This window comes from Anticarsia gemmatalis, chromosome Z (genome assembly GCF_050436995.1).
Source record: "Anticarsia gemmatalis isolate Benzon Research Colony breed Stoneville strain chromosome Z, ilAntGemm2 primary, whole genome shotgun sequence".
Taxonomy (NCBI): Eukaryota; Metazoa; Arthropoda; class Insecta; order Lepidoptera; family Erebidae; genus Anticarsia; species Anticarsia gemmatalis.
Window position 1 is genome coordinate 1,605,590 of NC_134776.1, and position 17,839 is coordinate 1,623,428.

The 17,839-nt window shown below is 37.4% G+C and overlaps 1 protein-coding gene across 2 annotated transcripts in view; it reads right to left on the reverse strand.

Moving 5' to 3' along the window:
- Positions 1-17,839, reverse strand: part of LOC142986723 (uncharacterized) — a 175,758-nt gene that overhangs the window by 19,102 nt on the left and 138,817 nt on the right. For both annotated transcript variants that reach the window (XM_076135331.1, XM_076135332.1), the window contains exon 7: positions 9,025-9,195. In XM_076135331.1, coding sequence (XP_075991446.1) covers positions 9,025-9,195 — 171 coding nt within the window. The remainder of the gene's footprint in view (positions 1-9,024; positions 9,196-17,839) is intronic.

Here is a 17,839-nt window from a genome sequence, read left to right on the forward strand (position 1 = left end):
TTGAGAATATTTTGCTTTTTCGATGCCAATTTACGAGTAAAAGTTTTAACTGTTCGTGTCGTATTTCGTTCGATTGGTCAAGTAAATAGGAATAGCGTGTGTGTATTCCCAATAGTGAAATAACTGCGATCCACTGAGACTACTACCATGTAATTTGTTTCTATTCGTTAGGTCTCAGGCCACTTGCGGTCTTTAAATTGTATATTTTATTGCGATTTTAACTTTAAACTTATGTCCGTGATCGTTTACAGTAGGGTTATAAAATATCTGAGAGTAGCCACGTAGTGTGTCAGTATAGAGTTTTAGTCCACAGTCCCGGGGGTTTTGGGCTAAAGTCTCTCAAATTGGAGGCTCAGTGTTGTAAGTCATCAGCGTTATGATTCTGTTTGTGCGCTCGCTTTGACGGTCGCGCTTGACGTTGCGGTCTGATGCCAAAAATGTACAATGAAATGACGAACTTTTTGAACAAACGTTTCTATTTTTAGGAAAAAAGAGAAAACCGGAATGCAGTTTTTAATGCAATTGACATTAAAAATAATTGGTATAGAGTACCTATTTCCTATAATATACCTCGATACCTATAGCTAAAATGCAACAGTATGTACTAATATTGCAACAACTTTAAATATAAACCACCCGTGTCGTAGGTTCGAGTTTCAGAAGTTGGTAATGTATGAGTATTAGTTTCGAGACCAGTAGTTTATAACTAAAGGTATCATAACATGTGGGTCCTGGCTGCCATTTTTGAACATCTCTGATAGTTGTTTGTCAGAATGACCGGTTGTCAGAAGATTGAAAGTCTGACAACTAGTCTTACAAGGGGGTATCGTGTAACCCAGGTGATTGGCTCCACGTGCAATACTGGTATTCCGTTGCCTCTGGTGAGACTGGAAGCCGACTGCAAGATAGTTGGAAGAAAGACTAGGAAGATGATGACAGTACAAAATTAACAGTCCTACAATGTCAAATGTAATATGCTCAAAAGGTTCCCAACGGTAAATCTGGCCTCAGGATTATTTGTTCAAACGTTCGGACATCGAAACAAATGTTTGTTGTAACTGTTATTAGAGTAAACAACGTGGTCAAAACACATTTCCCCATACAAAAGGGAAATCTTTAAAACTATAAAAATAAGGAAAAGGGTTCAACTTTGCTCAATAACAGCTAATTGTTTAGAGAAATCATAATTTCGAGAAGAATTTCACAAGCTTGTTGGCGAGTTAATACTTATTTTGGATTTCGTGAACTACGTTTTGATTCGCAAAATAGCGTAGATATTGTTGCCACTTGTCTGATTTGAAGTGCGTAATGACCCTAAATGACCGAACCAATGTACAAAATGATTTCACATTATCTAAAATATTAATTTTATAATGATGTGAAAGAGCACAATTAGAGCAGGCTTATGTCTGCAGGGCTTGAAATAAGCTGCAACAAGTAGGCTTCAAATGTGCATTTACTCATGGAAATATAATCATATTATTGTTAAATGTTAAATGAATGTTCTGGCCCAGTGAGCCGGGAGTGATACGCTCCCTATGCACTGACAGTACCCCTATCGTAACGTTCTACAATAAATAATTGCATCAACGGACAAGCTCTATATGTATATATCCTCACTTTAAAAAGAAGACTGAGTGGAAATAATTAATAATCTATATATATATAAAAGAAAGTCGTGTTAGTTACACCACTTATAACTCAAGAACGGCAGAACAGATTTGGCTGAAAATTGGTAGGGAGGTAGCTTAGAGCCAGGAGATGGACATAGGCTACTTTTTACCCCGGGAAAATGACGCATTTCCCGAAAAAAATCAGGTGGCGAACGAAGTCGCGAATAATCAATTTTATAATGACATTGAATTAACAAAATTCCGTTGTCATGGCAACTGTTTTAATGGTGGATATGCCATAACGCGACTTCGTTATCTATATATATAAAAATGAATTGCTGTTCGTTAGTCTCGCTAAAACTCAGTCACAAAATACATACTACATAAAAAAGAAAAAAAAAACAAATATTTCGATATTTTTAAAATAGAACAACCAACTAATATGTCAAATCCAATTTGTATTTAATAAAAATGCATTTATTGAATAAAGCATGAAGTTTTAAGAATTATTACAATATTATATCTATCTTTGTGGCTACGTGTGCTAGAACTTTATTTACTTTGGTGATCCTTTGTGATAGTGACATTCCAAGTAATGTGCTCTTTTTTGTGATAGTGACATTTTACTGCAAAATGAGCAGGAAATTTTCTCAATTTGATTAATTACAATTTACGATGCCGAGGAGAAGACGACCTGACTTAGGTCGTCCATTTGCGATCCATGAAAGACAACCTACAGTAGTCCATTTGGCAGTCCATTTAGAAAATGGTCAACGTGTTTATTTTAATGAATCTAAGGTACGATTCAGACCAACCGGCTAGCGTCGGCCCGCATCGGAACGGAGCCGTACGCGTGCCGCGGCAGCCGAACGTGTGCCGCGGCAGCCGAACGCGTCCGCCGGAGCTGTACCGCTACTGCGGTATGCGTACGGCTGCCGCGGCAGCCGAACGTGTGCCGCGGCAGCCGAACGCGTCCGCCGGAGCTGTACCGCTACTGCGGTATGCGTACGGCTGCCGCGGTAGCCGTACGCGTGCCGCGGCAGCCGACAGCGTCCGCTGGAATCCAATCATATGTTTGGACTAAAGAAATTAGTGTTTCTTCCGTATCCATTTTTGATTTTAATATGTTAACTGTCGCTTGAAGAACACAACTTCAATGATTCGCTAGTTGCTGCACCGTAATCTCCGTTCGTATTTCACGACGCACAGCTGACCGGCTCCGAACGGACCCGACGGCAGCCGATTGGATGCCGACGGCGCCGTTCGGAGCCGGTCGGGGCCGGTCGGAGCCGGTCGGGGCCGGTCGGAGCCGGTCGGGGCCGGTCGGCCGTCGCGACAGGTCGCGACGCGTCGCGGGATGCCGACGGAGATAGCTATGCGTAAGTTGCTTGCAAATATGAACTGTATTTACTGTTGATACAATTCAATGTTCTTTACCGCATTGTAAAATGCCGCCCGGCCCGGCCCGACGCGAGCCGGTTGGTCTGAATCGTACCTAACGCGGCAGACAGAGCGGCACATCCACCGTCGACAACATTAACAAGTTTCTTCACAGTCTGTCAAACTGATGATTTTGCTCGCACTTTGCTGTATGCTGACATGCCACGCTGTTACACATGGAACGCATCATCGAAATCGTTTCAGCGTCGAAAACAAGGAACACCAGTTGAAGGACATCCAAATGTATTTGCTTTAGATGCTCTGGGTCGCATCTACACAGTACATCCAAATAACGATGAATGTTATTATTTGCGGTTGTTGTTGGTGAATGTTCGTGGTCCGACATCGTTTAAACAACTGAGAACAGTTGATGGACAGCTGTGTGCAACTTACCGTGAGGCATGTCAACTATTTCATTTACTTGAGAACGATTCGCACTGGGATGATACGCTCAAGGATTCCGTAATATCTTCGTCGCCGCATCAAATTCGTACGTTGTTTGCGATTGTCATATCGACATGTTTCCCCTCGAATCCAAAAGATTTGTGGGTTAAGTATAGAGATGACATGTCTGAGGATGTTTTGCATCGTGTGCGCCGTCAAACTTTGAATCCTACACTACAAATGAATGAAGAAATTTACAATGACACATTGATCATGTCAATGATCATCAAGATATGTGTTTATTGATGGCAAATAAAGTATTGTCGTGTTTGGGAATGACAGCACCTAATCGTCATATGCACGATGCATTAAACCACGAGTTGCAAAGAGAACATCAGTACGACATTGAAGCATTGGCCGAAACAGTTCGTACAAATGTTCCACAATTAAATCAACAACAAAGAATTGCGTACGACACTTTGATAGAAGCTGTGAACAGTGGATCTGGTGGAATTTATTTCCTTGATGCTCCCGGAGGAACCGGAAAAACGTTTTTAATTTCATTGCTTTTGGCGAGGATCAGATCGCGAAATGATGTTGCTCTAGCGTTGGCTTCATCTGGAATAGCTGCAACTCTGCTGCATGCAAATTGATTGTATGGGATGAATGCACAATGGCCCATAAGAGGTCACTGGAGGCACTGGACAGAACGTTGAAAGATCTTCGTGACAACCAAAATATTTTCGGTGGGGCCATGATTCTGTTGTCAGGTGATTTTCGTCAGACTCTTCCAGTTATTCCCCGATCAACTGTTGCTGATGAACTAAATGCATGCCTTAAATCATCAAATTTGTGGCAGTACGTAAAGACACTCCACTTAACAACTAACATGCGAGTATTTTTGCAACAAGATGTAACTGCAAATGTTAGAAGTTCGTTAGAAGTTTGTGGAATCAACTTGGAGTTTCCCTGTTTCGCGCATGGACAATTATACACCACAAAACAAAACAAAAAATATAGTTTATGAGAAAGCTTTAAATTAATAAACAGACAGTATTTTAACAGTGTGTGTCTGTGAATATCAAATTTAAACCTTATAAATGGCCTGTATTTCAGGAAAACTCTTTCTGTGTAACTGTTTTCTAAGTAAGCAACATGATGTAAAATATGTGAAAATAATAATAAAACTTCATGCTTTATTCAATAAATACTTTTTTATTAAATACAGATTCGTTTTAAATCATTTTATACAAAAGATTAGGTCTTTTATTTATCGATGAGGCAGTACGAAGTCTGCCGGGTCAGCTATAGAAGAAAGCGTGAGCGGAGCTGCGCGGGTCGGCTAGTTCATATTAAACTATGAAGGGAGTGGAGGAGAGAGAAGAGAGCTAAGGATGCTTATTGGTGGTCAGCGTTTTAGCGATGAAGCCCTTCCGAGCGTGTCTCGTGTGAAGATCAAGTGCCATCGATTTATTTTGAGTTTCTAGCGAGGCATTTCAAGTAGTTAACTCCTGCCCAGTTCAAAGTTAATGATTTTGTGTAACTTGTGTATAATATATTGTAAAATTAAATGAATAATTTGTAACTATTGTTTTTCAGAACTACATAAAGTACGTGAAATATTTTTCGTATTCTTGAACTGGTTTAGTTTTTTATAAAAATAAATTTAAAATATTATTATTTGTTTTTTTCTTAGCTGAAAAATGTAAGATATGTCATTGCAGGATAATCATTTCGGGGAGAGCAGTGCCGGTACTGTACTTGCATAAAGTGCCGTAACCCTTATTGAAAATTAAGTAAAGTTATATCACCAACCCACGGTCGCTTGCATTATCAAATCTCCCAACTCTGCTGCTCAGTAGCACACAAATGTATGAAAATAATCGTTCTTATTACTATGAAAAGAAATCCCAAAAAAAAAACAGGAAGTCAGAAAGATTTTGACTCTAAAGCTTTCCATGAAAGAAAAAACAAAGGATTTTGCTGTAAAGCACCCCAAAACCCCCAATACGGTGAGGCTCCGATAGCACTCATTATAAAAAGCCAGCAGTAATTAAACGTACTTGTGAAGTTCAATATTCAATACGAATGAGAGGGACTGGTCATATTTCGCACCAGACATAAAAAAACATTAGCTTTTTTACTTCGCAGCTCTCCTCATGTGTATTGTTAACACCTTTTCGTTTTAAATCATTGTTCTTGCCTGTTTGGAATCAATTAAAAGATTATTCAATGTGCTGCATAATTAAGAGAAGCAATTTTGCGTTGCTATTGAGAAGTTTTGTATGAAAGACCGTTTAGCGCATCCAACGAGTTCTGTAAGAACTAATTTTTCGAGTAGGTTTTAAAAGTTAAAGTTGCAATACTCTTTAGTACTGAGTGTAAAAAATCATGCTACGTTTAGTTGTAGTTCATATAACTCAGTTAAATTCAATAAAAAGGAACTTTTGGGCTACTTTCAAAACATCAGGAAAAGTAGTTGCACGACACATAGCAAATGATTGCTCTCCATTTTTTAAGTCGTAGTTTAAATGATATTGGCACAGTTCAAGTAGTAGAAGATATTGTCAATATTACCACAAGATGGGATACAAATTGATTTATTCGTTTTATTTATGTTCCAGCAGTTTCAGACTAGGTTTGCAAGCTGAGGCACATTTTATTCCGATAAATAGTTTACCATTAAACATTTTCATTTTCTTTCAATATCGGCGGTAGACGAGCAGCCGACATTGCGTTTGATTGCTGAGTATTGGTGTTTTATTTGAATAAGTTTTACTGGAAATGTGCAGTGTGCAGTGTGCATCTTGAACAGCTTTGAGTAAAGAGGACCTTTGAAGGCTACAAGCATTAATATTATGTGTTGCATATGTCTCTTTTCCATGTACCGATGGATTGAAGACCGGAATTTTACTAATTCACTACCGAGTATTTTGATTGCTAATGTTTAACAAATATAGTAATACTGGGAGATGATGTTGCAAGTACCGTATGGATTATTTGAGCGATAAACGCATTGTATCGGTTTCAAATATTTTTTATCAACAGCTTAAAGCAAGCAACCTTAAAGAATAAAACATCTTAAGCAATTTGCTAAGTTAAGCTCCGCTTGTAGATTTTGCCTAGTTTTGTCGTAGTTCGTAAATCTAGTAAGTATTTTATTTTCTCTACAAAGTATTTTTTTTGATATGCAGTTTGAATTCTGCCATGTGTCTATGAACCAAATCATTTGTAAAACGCGTTTGCGCATCAATAGAACACGCCTGACTTCGTCTGTTCGTAATGGTGTTAAGATCTACGTAAACAGCTAAAACAATTGGGATTAGTATTTAAAAGAAGAAAGCTGTAAAATGAATGTAGGAATCCGGGTTAAGAATCCCGGTCGTTTGTGCACATTGACGTCACACTACACGCGAGATTTGGGCCACACAGACTGGGAGGCAAACATCATACTACTGTTGAGAATTACACTGTTGATTACCAGTCAAATCTGTAGCGCAATTATCTACAGTCTGTACTATCGAGTCCGTAGCCAGTTGCGCTCACTGGTCGGTAAACGATCTGTGGGTTAATCAAACCTTGGCGCGGTCATTCCATAGATGGGTGATCGTATAGTGGTATTTGAACAGGGCGTCTCCGTGCTTCGGAGGGCACGTAAAAATCGGTCCCGGTTGTTGTCAATTAAGATAACAGTCATGTCAAAGGCTTTCGGGCGGCTTGAACAACTTTGACACTAGGTTGACCACTAACCATACGCCATACGACAAGAAGAAGAAGACTATCGAGTATCGAGAGTTTGACATTTATGTACTGCCAAAATAGTTCTTACGGACCCGGTAGAGGCGATTTCCGTGTAAGATTTTTCGATAGCTAGCCGGTTGTCGGTAGTCGATAGTAGAAAAGAATCGAGCTTCTGCTACTCTTTATCAAATGTCAAAATCACGTCATAATATACAAATATGACGTAGTGACGTCACAGTGTCAGATCTTCGGTGGATTCAAATAAGTGCCAAATAATCTGTTACAATCTGAGCATTTAGGATGAACCATTTACAAGTACCTACCCTATTAAGGTGATCCTTGATGTGATGAAAATCTCACACCAAAACCTTGTTTCAATGAGACACAAGATAATATTAGCAACCTTGTTAAGTTCCACTTAGAAGTTCGCTACCAACATGGGCTTTCGTTACCCTCGAGCTACTTTTAATCGTAACTCTGATTACATAATCGTTAGGTTTATAATTTTATTTCTTAAAATCAACAGTTCAAGTAGTTATCTGACAGATTGTTTATTATGATATTGCAAAAGCGAATACCGCTCTAAATATTTTATCACTTTTGCTAGGAAGATGTCAGCGGTAACAAAATATCAGAAATCAGTAAAAAAAAACATACTTCTTCATAACACACGATAATCCACCTTCAAATGAAAAAAACAAATGAAACCGATGTTTATTTAGTACTAATATTCCCAATTGATATTTAAGAAATGATTTATATAAGATAAACGGGTCTTAATAGAATGCTGCCTCAACAGGTGACTTAGTACTTCAGTAATACATACGTTCTGGGCTAATGTACGAGTGGCGAGTGAAAAACACACCGTTTATTATCACTATTGCTTTCAACATGTTTCCAGAACACGCAAATTACGATCATAATAAGAAAAATATTTCATAGATGACACATCACTTTCACACATGGCCAACACATACAAACATATTGTGGCAATTAAGAAACACATACAAACATACATACATAAATAAATAATATTGGACAACTCTCACACTGTCATTTGATTCCAAACTAAGCAGAGCTTGTACTATGGTAACCAAATACCTGATAAACATACTTATATACTTCTAAATATATACTTATATACATAAATTGACAACCAGGCTCAGGACAAATACACGTGCTCATCACACAAAGATTTGTCCATACATAAATAGAATCACTCCTTCCTCTCATAAGTGAAGCCCGAGACCAGAAAATGCTACTTTTTGTAGTTGACATATGACTATCATACATGTCCAGCGACAACAAAGTAATAGGTACATACAAACATACATAAATACATAAAACCACACCTTCTTCCCATAGGGGTAGGCAGAGATCAGAAAACGCCAAATAGTACGATCCTCCCAAACATTTGCTTCATTTACATCCATACATCGATTAATTAAATAATTAGTAACGATTTAGTAATAAGGAAGTGTTAATTATTACTACAGTTATGTATTAATTAGTAATTAAGGCATCTTGCGGTCACTGCATAGATAGATAACCTACTATCGGTATCCGAGTTGAGCTTACACACACACACATCTCATGAAAAATAATCAATGACAAGTATATAAATCGGAATAATCTATACTAATATCATCAATAAGAATCTCTTTTTTAACATTTTCCGTACTATATCGGTAAAAACATTTTATAATAAATTCAGCAAAAATGTAATTATAAAATCGAGGTCAAACAAAGGCACTTTTATTTTGAAATCAACCCCCAAACCGGTCAAACTACGATCCAATTAGTATAGTATTTCGATTTCTATAATGACAGATAGATAGGCACTGACCTTGAAGCGCGAGAGGTACTCAAGTTGGCGAGTGATGTCAGTGGCGAGTATGAGCGCTCGCATCTGACTGTGGAGCTGTTGGTGCAGGTGCGGCACGTGGGCGAGCGCGCCGCTCTCCTGGATGCAACTGAGGGCGGCGCGGTAGTGGTGGTTCTCCAACACAGAAGTGTTCTGTAAAAAACACTGTTTGTACACACACACGCGTACATAATATCATTTTTATAGACGACGGGGTATTTATTATATAGCCTCTTCACACACATATTTATATTTATAATATAAAATCTTTTATAAACGGCCGCGTATGTAATATATTATAGTCTCTTGTAATAGGGGTGAGCCTATATATAAACATATACATACCTAGCACGTTACTAAGATAGAATTTTTTGTTGTTTATTAGCCTATATCTATATCTATTAGAATTTAATATTATTTCTGATTATTTTAAATAGTATATAATTAGATTGTGATTATTAGCATAAAATTTAAACATCCTACACTAGCGATACATTTCTTAAGGACTACTGAAGTTCTGATTATTCCGAAAGCCATTTATTTTTATTAATTATTTAATTACCATGAAAACTATCCCCGACAGCTAGTTACAAAATTACACAGAATCGTGAACAATAAATAATCTTCAAGCGCTTTATTTAAAAAAAAAAGCTAATTAGGTTCGATTATCAAAAAGTAGTTTACTTTGCTAAACGTTCGATAAAGCTCGAAATCATTGCATGAGAAATGAGAAGCTCTAAACCATTTGTATTCGATTTCCGGCCTCGGACAATGTCGATTGCACTCACAAAGCCGGTTCTATTACAAACTAATCGTTGATATATCAAAGCTCTAACAGACATTGAATCTATTGCAACTGATGGCAATATGTTCTCACAAAAGCCTGAGAAGGAAATAATAAGATGCTCTTCCAGTAAAAGGCTCTTTCTCAGAATAATCTCAAAATAAATGTGATTTAACTTAGCTTTCAAACAAGAAACGCATATGATTCTCAACTATCTAGATTTTTATTAAAACCAGCGCAGAACCAAGCATCTTAATTACAGCCTTAAAGTGTTAAATAGCACTCTGTAAAGTGGCTTCATCGAAACAACGCGATATTATGAATGTATGTTCGTATAAACCTAGTTTGCGAATCCAAATGAAGGTATTTCATATTCAAATGAGTTCTGGCAAGCAAACAAGCAACGTTTGAAACGGAATATTTTTCAAAAATTACCAGCTTTCACATTTTATTCGTGTTTGTAATAAAGCTAGTTTATAGTTGAAAATGTATTTACTACTGTGGATACAACCGCCTTTGTTTTGTGGAATTTAAACGATTTAATTAATACTATGGTAAAAGCTACGTGTCTTACTTTGCACCGGCAATATCGGGCCGGATTCCTCCACAGATTATTGTATTATTAATTTGTTAATCAAACTGTGTAAAGTGTCTTATCAGATTTGTGATATCTAAAACTTGGATGGTAAGAATATAACAGTGTTTGAATCACAGTAGTTGAAACATCATATAATTACAAATGCATTAACTAATTTCACATCAAGTATATAATATGGAGGAGTGTAGATCTCTCTACAAAACGCTGTACGTTTAATTTTTTTTTCAGGAACTAAGCACCAATAAAAATATTACCAGTATTTTATCATAAAAACGATGGCTGGAAAATTATGCGTTTATTTTAAGATACCAAAATTCTTAGAAGCGGAGAGAGTGGACTCTCGGTACTAAGCCTTTTTGAGTGAAAACTTCTTTACTTTGATTGTACGTATTTTTAGATGACGAGGAACGAACGAAAACATGTATCAATAAACAGTCATATACACGCGTGACCGCTCTCAAACAGCCCGCGGGTAGAAGCCTAACAAATATGGTAGGATGAACTGAAACCACTTATTTGTCGAGCGCTCAACATTTTAACCGATGTTTTGTCAAAGCTCTGCTTACTTCTTCAACTCGCTCGGAAACTTTGACTCCACGTGACTACTTGGAATAAACAACATTATGTTTATTTCACGTTTATTTTTGTTGAAATTGTAGACATTCGTCTGCCAAGAAATTAAATTAAAAGTCGTTTCTCTTGAATATGATAGATAGACAGATGTATGACATTTGACGTCGAAAGTATTCGTTGTAATGTTTACACGAGGCAAGTCTGCCGCCATCATGGATGTGTGTAAAGTCAGTTCAGCGGAAACACTTTTACTCACGATCGATGAAAGTATCGTAGGGATATTTTATTTATTTATATTTTTGCTGGCGATCTTTTAAGAGCTATTCTGATACAAGGACGAGCGTACGGCACAAAGGACCCGCGCCCAAAAATACCCAAGTGTTTAGCCTTCTGCGGCGAATATCACACGAATATGGTTCATATTGTAAGAAATTCCAGGGATTACATGATTGTAAGCTTCTTGGAGAGCAGCGAGCTCATGTGACTCTCAATACACGACGTATTAGAGGAATGTGGCCACTGAGGAGTGCGCACTAATCAGAGCGTTCACGTGGCACAATGATTTATTATTAATATTCATATCAATAGAAATTTTCACGAGAAACCCTTTACAAATTTATATTTTTGGTATATTAATGTAGGTACTTTATTTCATTACAAAACTTTTCGCAGTCGCCCAAAAAAGTACTATGCAACACTATGCTATTCACACTATTCGTATGAGAGTAAGTTGCTGCAACTATTTAATTAAAAGTGTTATAAACAACATAAGTTATACATATTACATTTCCACATTAATTAGAGCAACAATTTCCATGCAGCGTTGCCAAGTTGTTACTAAAACTGATATAAAAACTAGTTTTAAATTTTGCGATCTCGAGCATATTCCAGCGCTGACTGAATGAGTGAAATGTAATAAGTGACACAAAGAATTTAACAGCGAGTTTGACCGACGTCGCGCGGCATTGCTAGTGAAACTGATTGCATAGAACGCATAGTTCCTACTTACAAAGGCAGCCCGAGTTCATTTCATACAAGTAGGAACCACACGAACAAAAAAGCGCCCGCCTGAATATCATAGCGCAGGGCGTGTCTGATAGGCGGCCACTGCCTTAATGACTGTGAATTAAAACTCCAAACAACCTGAGTAAAAACCACCACACATGAAATTGGACGCGATGGTTTCAAACGAGCCCATTCAAGTGAAGCTTTACACCAAAATGAAGGATTTTAATCAACAGAGATTTGCGTGCGTTTATGTACCCGCAATTATTTACTAGCAAAGAGAGGAATAAATAATAAACATAGAAGGAACGGGCAATTACTTAGGAAGCGCGGAGTGCGGCAAGTCTTATATTTTTTCGTTGCAAGAGGATTGACGAGGCTTGTTTACTGCAATGAGTAGCAGTTACACCCACAAGTAAACAATCAGTGAACTAAGTAACCTCTGGCGTCGTGATAACGTAGTAGACGTTTAGAAATAATAAAGCAAGTGGGTATAGAAATCGTTATAACAAGTAAAAATCTTTACTCGGATTGTGTATTGCATTAAGTAAAGCACTATCAAGAAACAAAGATAAATCCAGCGCTTTGTGACGTGATCCTCAGGTGGCCAGACAAAGGCAGAGCAACGTCATCTAATAAGCCATTTGTGAAGAAGAGCAATATCCCGAGAACTGAATCAAACAGAATTAAATAAGAAAAACTAAGACCCGCGTCGCATTCCACGTTATTTAAACGTCGTTTGTAACATAAAACATAATACAATATGAGAGTTGTTGAAGAGGTAATTAATTAGAGTCTCCTTATTATTGTGGAGCGCAAAGCTAGCGATTCACCTGCGAGACAAAATCTGTTTCCTTTGTGTCGCGGGTCGGGAGCTGACGGTATTAAGACTGCTACACAATGGACTTAGTTGTGTGAAAATGTTCGCGCGAATGCTCGAAGTTTGTCAACATGCATCTAAAGCGCAATCCCCTACAGTTGATACTGTCGAGAATCGAGAGCTTGACATTTAAAATGTAGTGCCAAAATAGTTCCGATGATGCCCGCTAGCGGCGTTGATCAGGGGGGCTATCACGTATCTCAGTTGACAACTAGTTGAAAGCGACTATGCTGTACATTGTTTTTTCCTTTAGATTATAGTGATTGCCACGTTACAGCAAAGCAGCAATGTACTGAACAGTGCAATCTAGACACGCGGCAGCGTGTCAAAGCCAAGTTCAAGCAAAGGAACTGGCTGACAAGCGCTAAGTGCAATATTACACGAACCATTTGGTGTCGCTTTTGATCCCTCCATAACTCAAAACCTATTAAACGCAAACACATGAAACTATGTGTGTTCAATTATGTCTATAAGGACACGTAGAAGCCCAAATTGCATTCAGCTAGCTCAAATGGTTATAAAGATATGAAGGTCTAAAAATCGTAAAATTTCCACTGACTGACTGACTTATAGTTCCTAAACCTAACCTACTGCCAGATAACCTAGAAAGATGAAATTTGGAACCTAGCTCGGATATTGTGTGTAGTCGCAGGGAAAAATCTGAAAACAGAAAAAAGTTCCAAAATAGGGGGCCCCCGTACAAAAAAAAAGTTTATTTCTATTGTAGCATTGAAACCGTTACTAGCAGATATATGAAACTATCCAAATATATTATGTATTACTGCATTTGTTACATTGCAGAAACATAAAAAGAAAGTTAAGTCAAAAAATAAGTGGTGTCTCCATACAAAATACTAATTGTAATACGCGCTGATCAACCAGCCAATCAGCATCTCGCTACTGGAAATGGTAAAAAGTCATAAGCGGTAGCGATTTGGTTAAAATTTTGCGGATCGGTGGGTTTATACTTGATATGTGTATAGGTAGGGTAGAGATTTTATAGTTTCCGGCTCACTAAGGCGCACAAGGTTCGTTTCTTTGATTTCTTTTGAAAATAAGATAGGTATTGTTTTCAAATTCTTTGCACCTTAAAAGAAAGCCCAATGTGTAAATATATACCAATTTCGAGGCAATAGCGATGTCTCATTGTTACCTATTATATATGTATGTAATGTATTGACTAAGAATACTGGTTGAACTCGCCCGCGCCTTGCACTTGTACGCAGGGGCAAGAGAGGCGCGCAAAAGAATAGTAGAAATCGTAAACAGGTAACATGTCGACTGTCAAAGATCTTCGAAAATGACAGCCGGGACCCACAATTTAACGTGGATTCCGAAACACACAGGAACTCGATTTATGACCCATCCACAGAATGACCTCGACAGGCGTTGCTTTACCCCAGGGATCGATCCCAAGACCCACGGGATAACAGATAAAATTGTAAATTATCTATGATATGTTATGAATATAAAATGATAGTTGACGCGGTGCCTGCGGTCGTATAATCGTATCATCGTAGGCAGGGATTGCAATCCGGTTCATTTTTAATTCGTCATTTTTGATGAATGGGAGGTATGGGCAAATATATTTAAGGGTAAATGTACTTTGATTTTTAAAAAATAATATGTAGTTATAAAACATTTTATCATGAAGAATTAAATCAAGGTGATTTTATTCTGCATGATAAAATATATTGGTATTCATTACTATTTTATTTTCACCGAATGAAATTAAGATACTACTAATCTAAGTAATTAAATAATCAGTCTCTGTTATTAATGTAATTATTTGTAAGTACCTACTAGACTAGAGCAATACCTAATAACTTTATATTTTTTGTATTTTACTTAACGAAAATAAAATAAAAACAATCAGTTTAATTATTGACATAATCAACAACATGATAATTATTATAACAAACTTAACTATCAAACGTTTCTTATATATTAGGTATGTGCTTATAAAATCAACTTTAGTCATTCATAAACAACCATTTATTTGCTGCAGTGCAGTGCAAAGTTCGAGTACTTGAATCAGTAAAACAATCATTTTTGTGTCTGAAAAAAAGATGTAAGGAAACATAATATTGATAGAACTATCCCCTAATCTGCTGCTGATGAAACTACAATTATAACCCGCGGCTGAAATCGCTCTTTCTGCCTCAACTCTGGTACTATGGATTATCTTTTCGCGATTTATCCGGCCGCAACGGATCCGGCACCGGATCAGTTGCGTTAGTGCCGGAACCGGTACGTCTAGAAACACGCCGGATCCGCCGGATAACCGGATCCGCCGGACCAGATTGCAATCCCTAATCGTAAGTACCTACATGATTTCACGCGTGAAGAACTTTAGCGCGGTTCCATATGCGTACTACGCTACATAGCAAGTAGGCTACACGGGCGCCGACAGGATCGCGAGAAAAGATGTAAGCACGAATGAAGTCATGGCACGAATGGCACGGGCACGGACAGAAGGATAGACTCGAGCGAAAATTATGTGAGCGCATTTGCATGTAGGCATATTATTTTGAGATAGTGGTTTGAGAGTATCTAGATCTTAGTGATCTGCAACGAATGCCACAGTACGACATTCACGCGAGCGGAGCCGCACGGGTCGGTTAGTTACAGAAATATAAAAGTTAAGTTAAGTCTAAAAAGAAGTGGTGTCTCCATACAAAATACTAATTGCAATACGCACTGAACAACCGGCCAATGCGAAGTGTCGTCGGTGGCACGGCGGGACCACATATTTATACACAGAACTGTACCTCGATTCTGTACATTCGATACTAACGTCACGCTATCGAATACCATACATTGCTATCGAGCAACTCGTTAGGAAACCGGCAGCAATCCGGCAGAGAATCGCGACCTATCGAGTATCGAAAACTTGACATTTACAGTGAGAAAAAGATTCGTTCTGAAAATTTGTTCTTTAAATAAAATTTTATTGGTAAGAATTGTGTATAAACTAATTTTAAATATTTAATATAGTGGATAAAAAATAATCATGAAAGGTATTATATCTCATAAATAATAATTATAGTCAACTTTAAAAGGTATTAGTAAAAAATAAATCAATAATATAAAAATATCATAATTAATGTTGTTCAACGAAACATTATCAACACAAAAAAAGAATCAGCGTCTTTTTTTTTCTACGTTGAAGTAGGCAAAGGAGACAATACCTTTTCAGCCTCATTGGCCTCGTCTTCCTAAAATTATCTAATATAGAATATTTAAATAATTTATGAAAATTAAAAATAGAATAGAATATTTTATTTCGAAATTCGAATTTCGAAATGCCCTAAAGTGCGCTCGAGCAAAAAAAAAATTATTTAATTTTATTTTAATGTTTAATGGAAAATGGCGCCATTGTAGAACATAGTACTTGCAAAAATCCGCTAGGGGCGCTGATCAATTTTTCATACAAAATTTTTCGATAGCGAGTCGATACTCGATAGTTGTACAGAATCGCGGTACTGGAGTAAATCTACGTATGAAACGCTCCCAAGCAACACGGAAAAAATACCTATACCTGGCTAAGTGCCTAGTTTTCTTTACAAAAAGTAATGATATCCCACCAAAAACATAAATGTAAAAAATGAAGCCAAGTTCAATACAAAAGCAAGCTTGGTTGTGGGCTTCGCCATAAAAAGAGTGGAGATCTAAATGAGTGCCAAGTTCTGTACAAAATCCAAATATGTATTTATAGGAACAAAATAACTTTCTCAACGAGCATAAAACTCTATTTGTATGTTTTATTGGATATCTATAACAATTGTTGTTATTTAAAATGTTAGATCTGAAAGTAGTTAAGATTTGACTTGGCTTGTTTTCATCAGAATAAGAAAAAATGTACAATCTTTAATGTTACTGTAAAAGCCCGAACTGTGGTACATCTTAAGATTTTCCGGTAAAACCTAAGATTAATCAACTCTGAATGGTAAAAGTCCGAACAATTATTTTATTTCGAACTTTGAACTTTTCCCAGAAGGAGGAGCCCCGCGAAGCGGGGCTCCGGCGATATCTTGACATCATAAAGTGAATAGAGGTAAAAGTTCGAAATAAAATAATTGTTCGGACTTTTACCATTGAGTGCTGGTAAATCTTAGGTTTAACCGGAAAATCTTAGGATTTACCACAGTTCGGGCTTTTTCAGTAACATATATATAATTCTTCTGTAAGTGTGTATGTCACTGAACTTCTCTTAAACGACTGGACCGATTTTGATGGAATTGTTTGTGTGTGTTCAAGGGGATCTGAGAATGGTTTAGATTCACTATTTTGTCCGCTGGATAATGTTTTTTAAATTATTTTTTACAAATTAAAAGCGTGTAGACAGGACAACGTCTGTCGGGTCCGCTAGTATCTTTATAGAATGACTGAGGTTATGAAAACTAATAAATCAATAAATTTTATGGGTACTTAGACAAACAATGGAGGATGATTCGAAAATGGATTAATATTTTCGAATGTGTTGTGATGGTGTTTATCCTGCACATTTTATGTACAAATATGATATAAAATTACATAACGAATGGCCAGACAAAGCAACAGTGAACATCAATTTGAGAGCACATAAGACAAAGGGGCTAGTGTTGCCTCTAGCAGATACATGACTTTGCAAAGATTAAGAGAGACGCCTTCACTGAAGTTGGTACAAACAATAGTTATCGTTAGGTACAGAGGACCGCAGCGCCGCCTGGCGAGCTGGCCGACAATTAATATCGGCGGAGCGTGAAATAACGGATTATGACAGCGGGATACACACAAACAGACTATTTGAAGCTTCGATACACACGCCTGAGACACGCTACAAGTATTTATTGCACTATTTACTAGACTATACCGCCTCACTGGCCACTATATAACATGTTTTAGTCTGTGCGACTGATCATTTATGAACAACTTGAGAGAGACTATTTGGTACTTTTGTTTGGGATTGATTTGG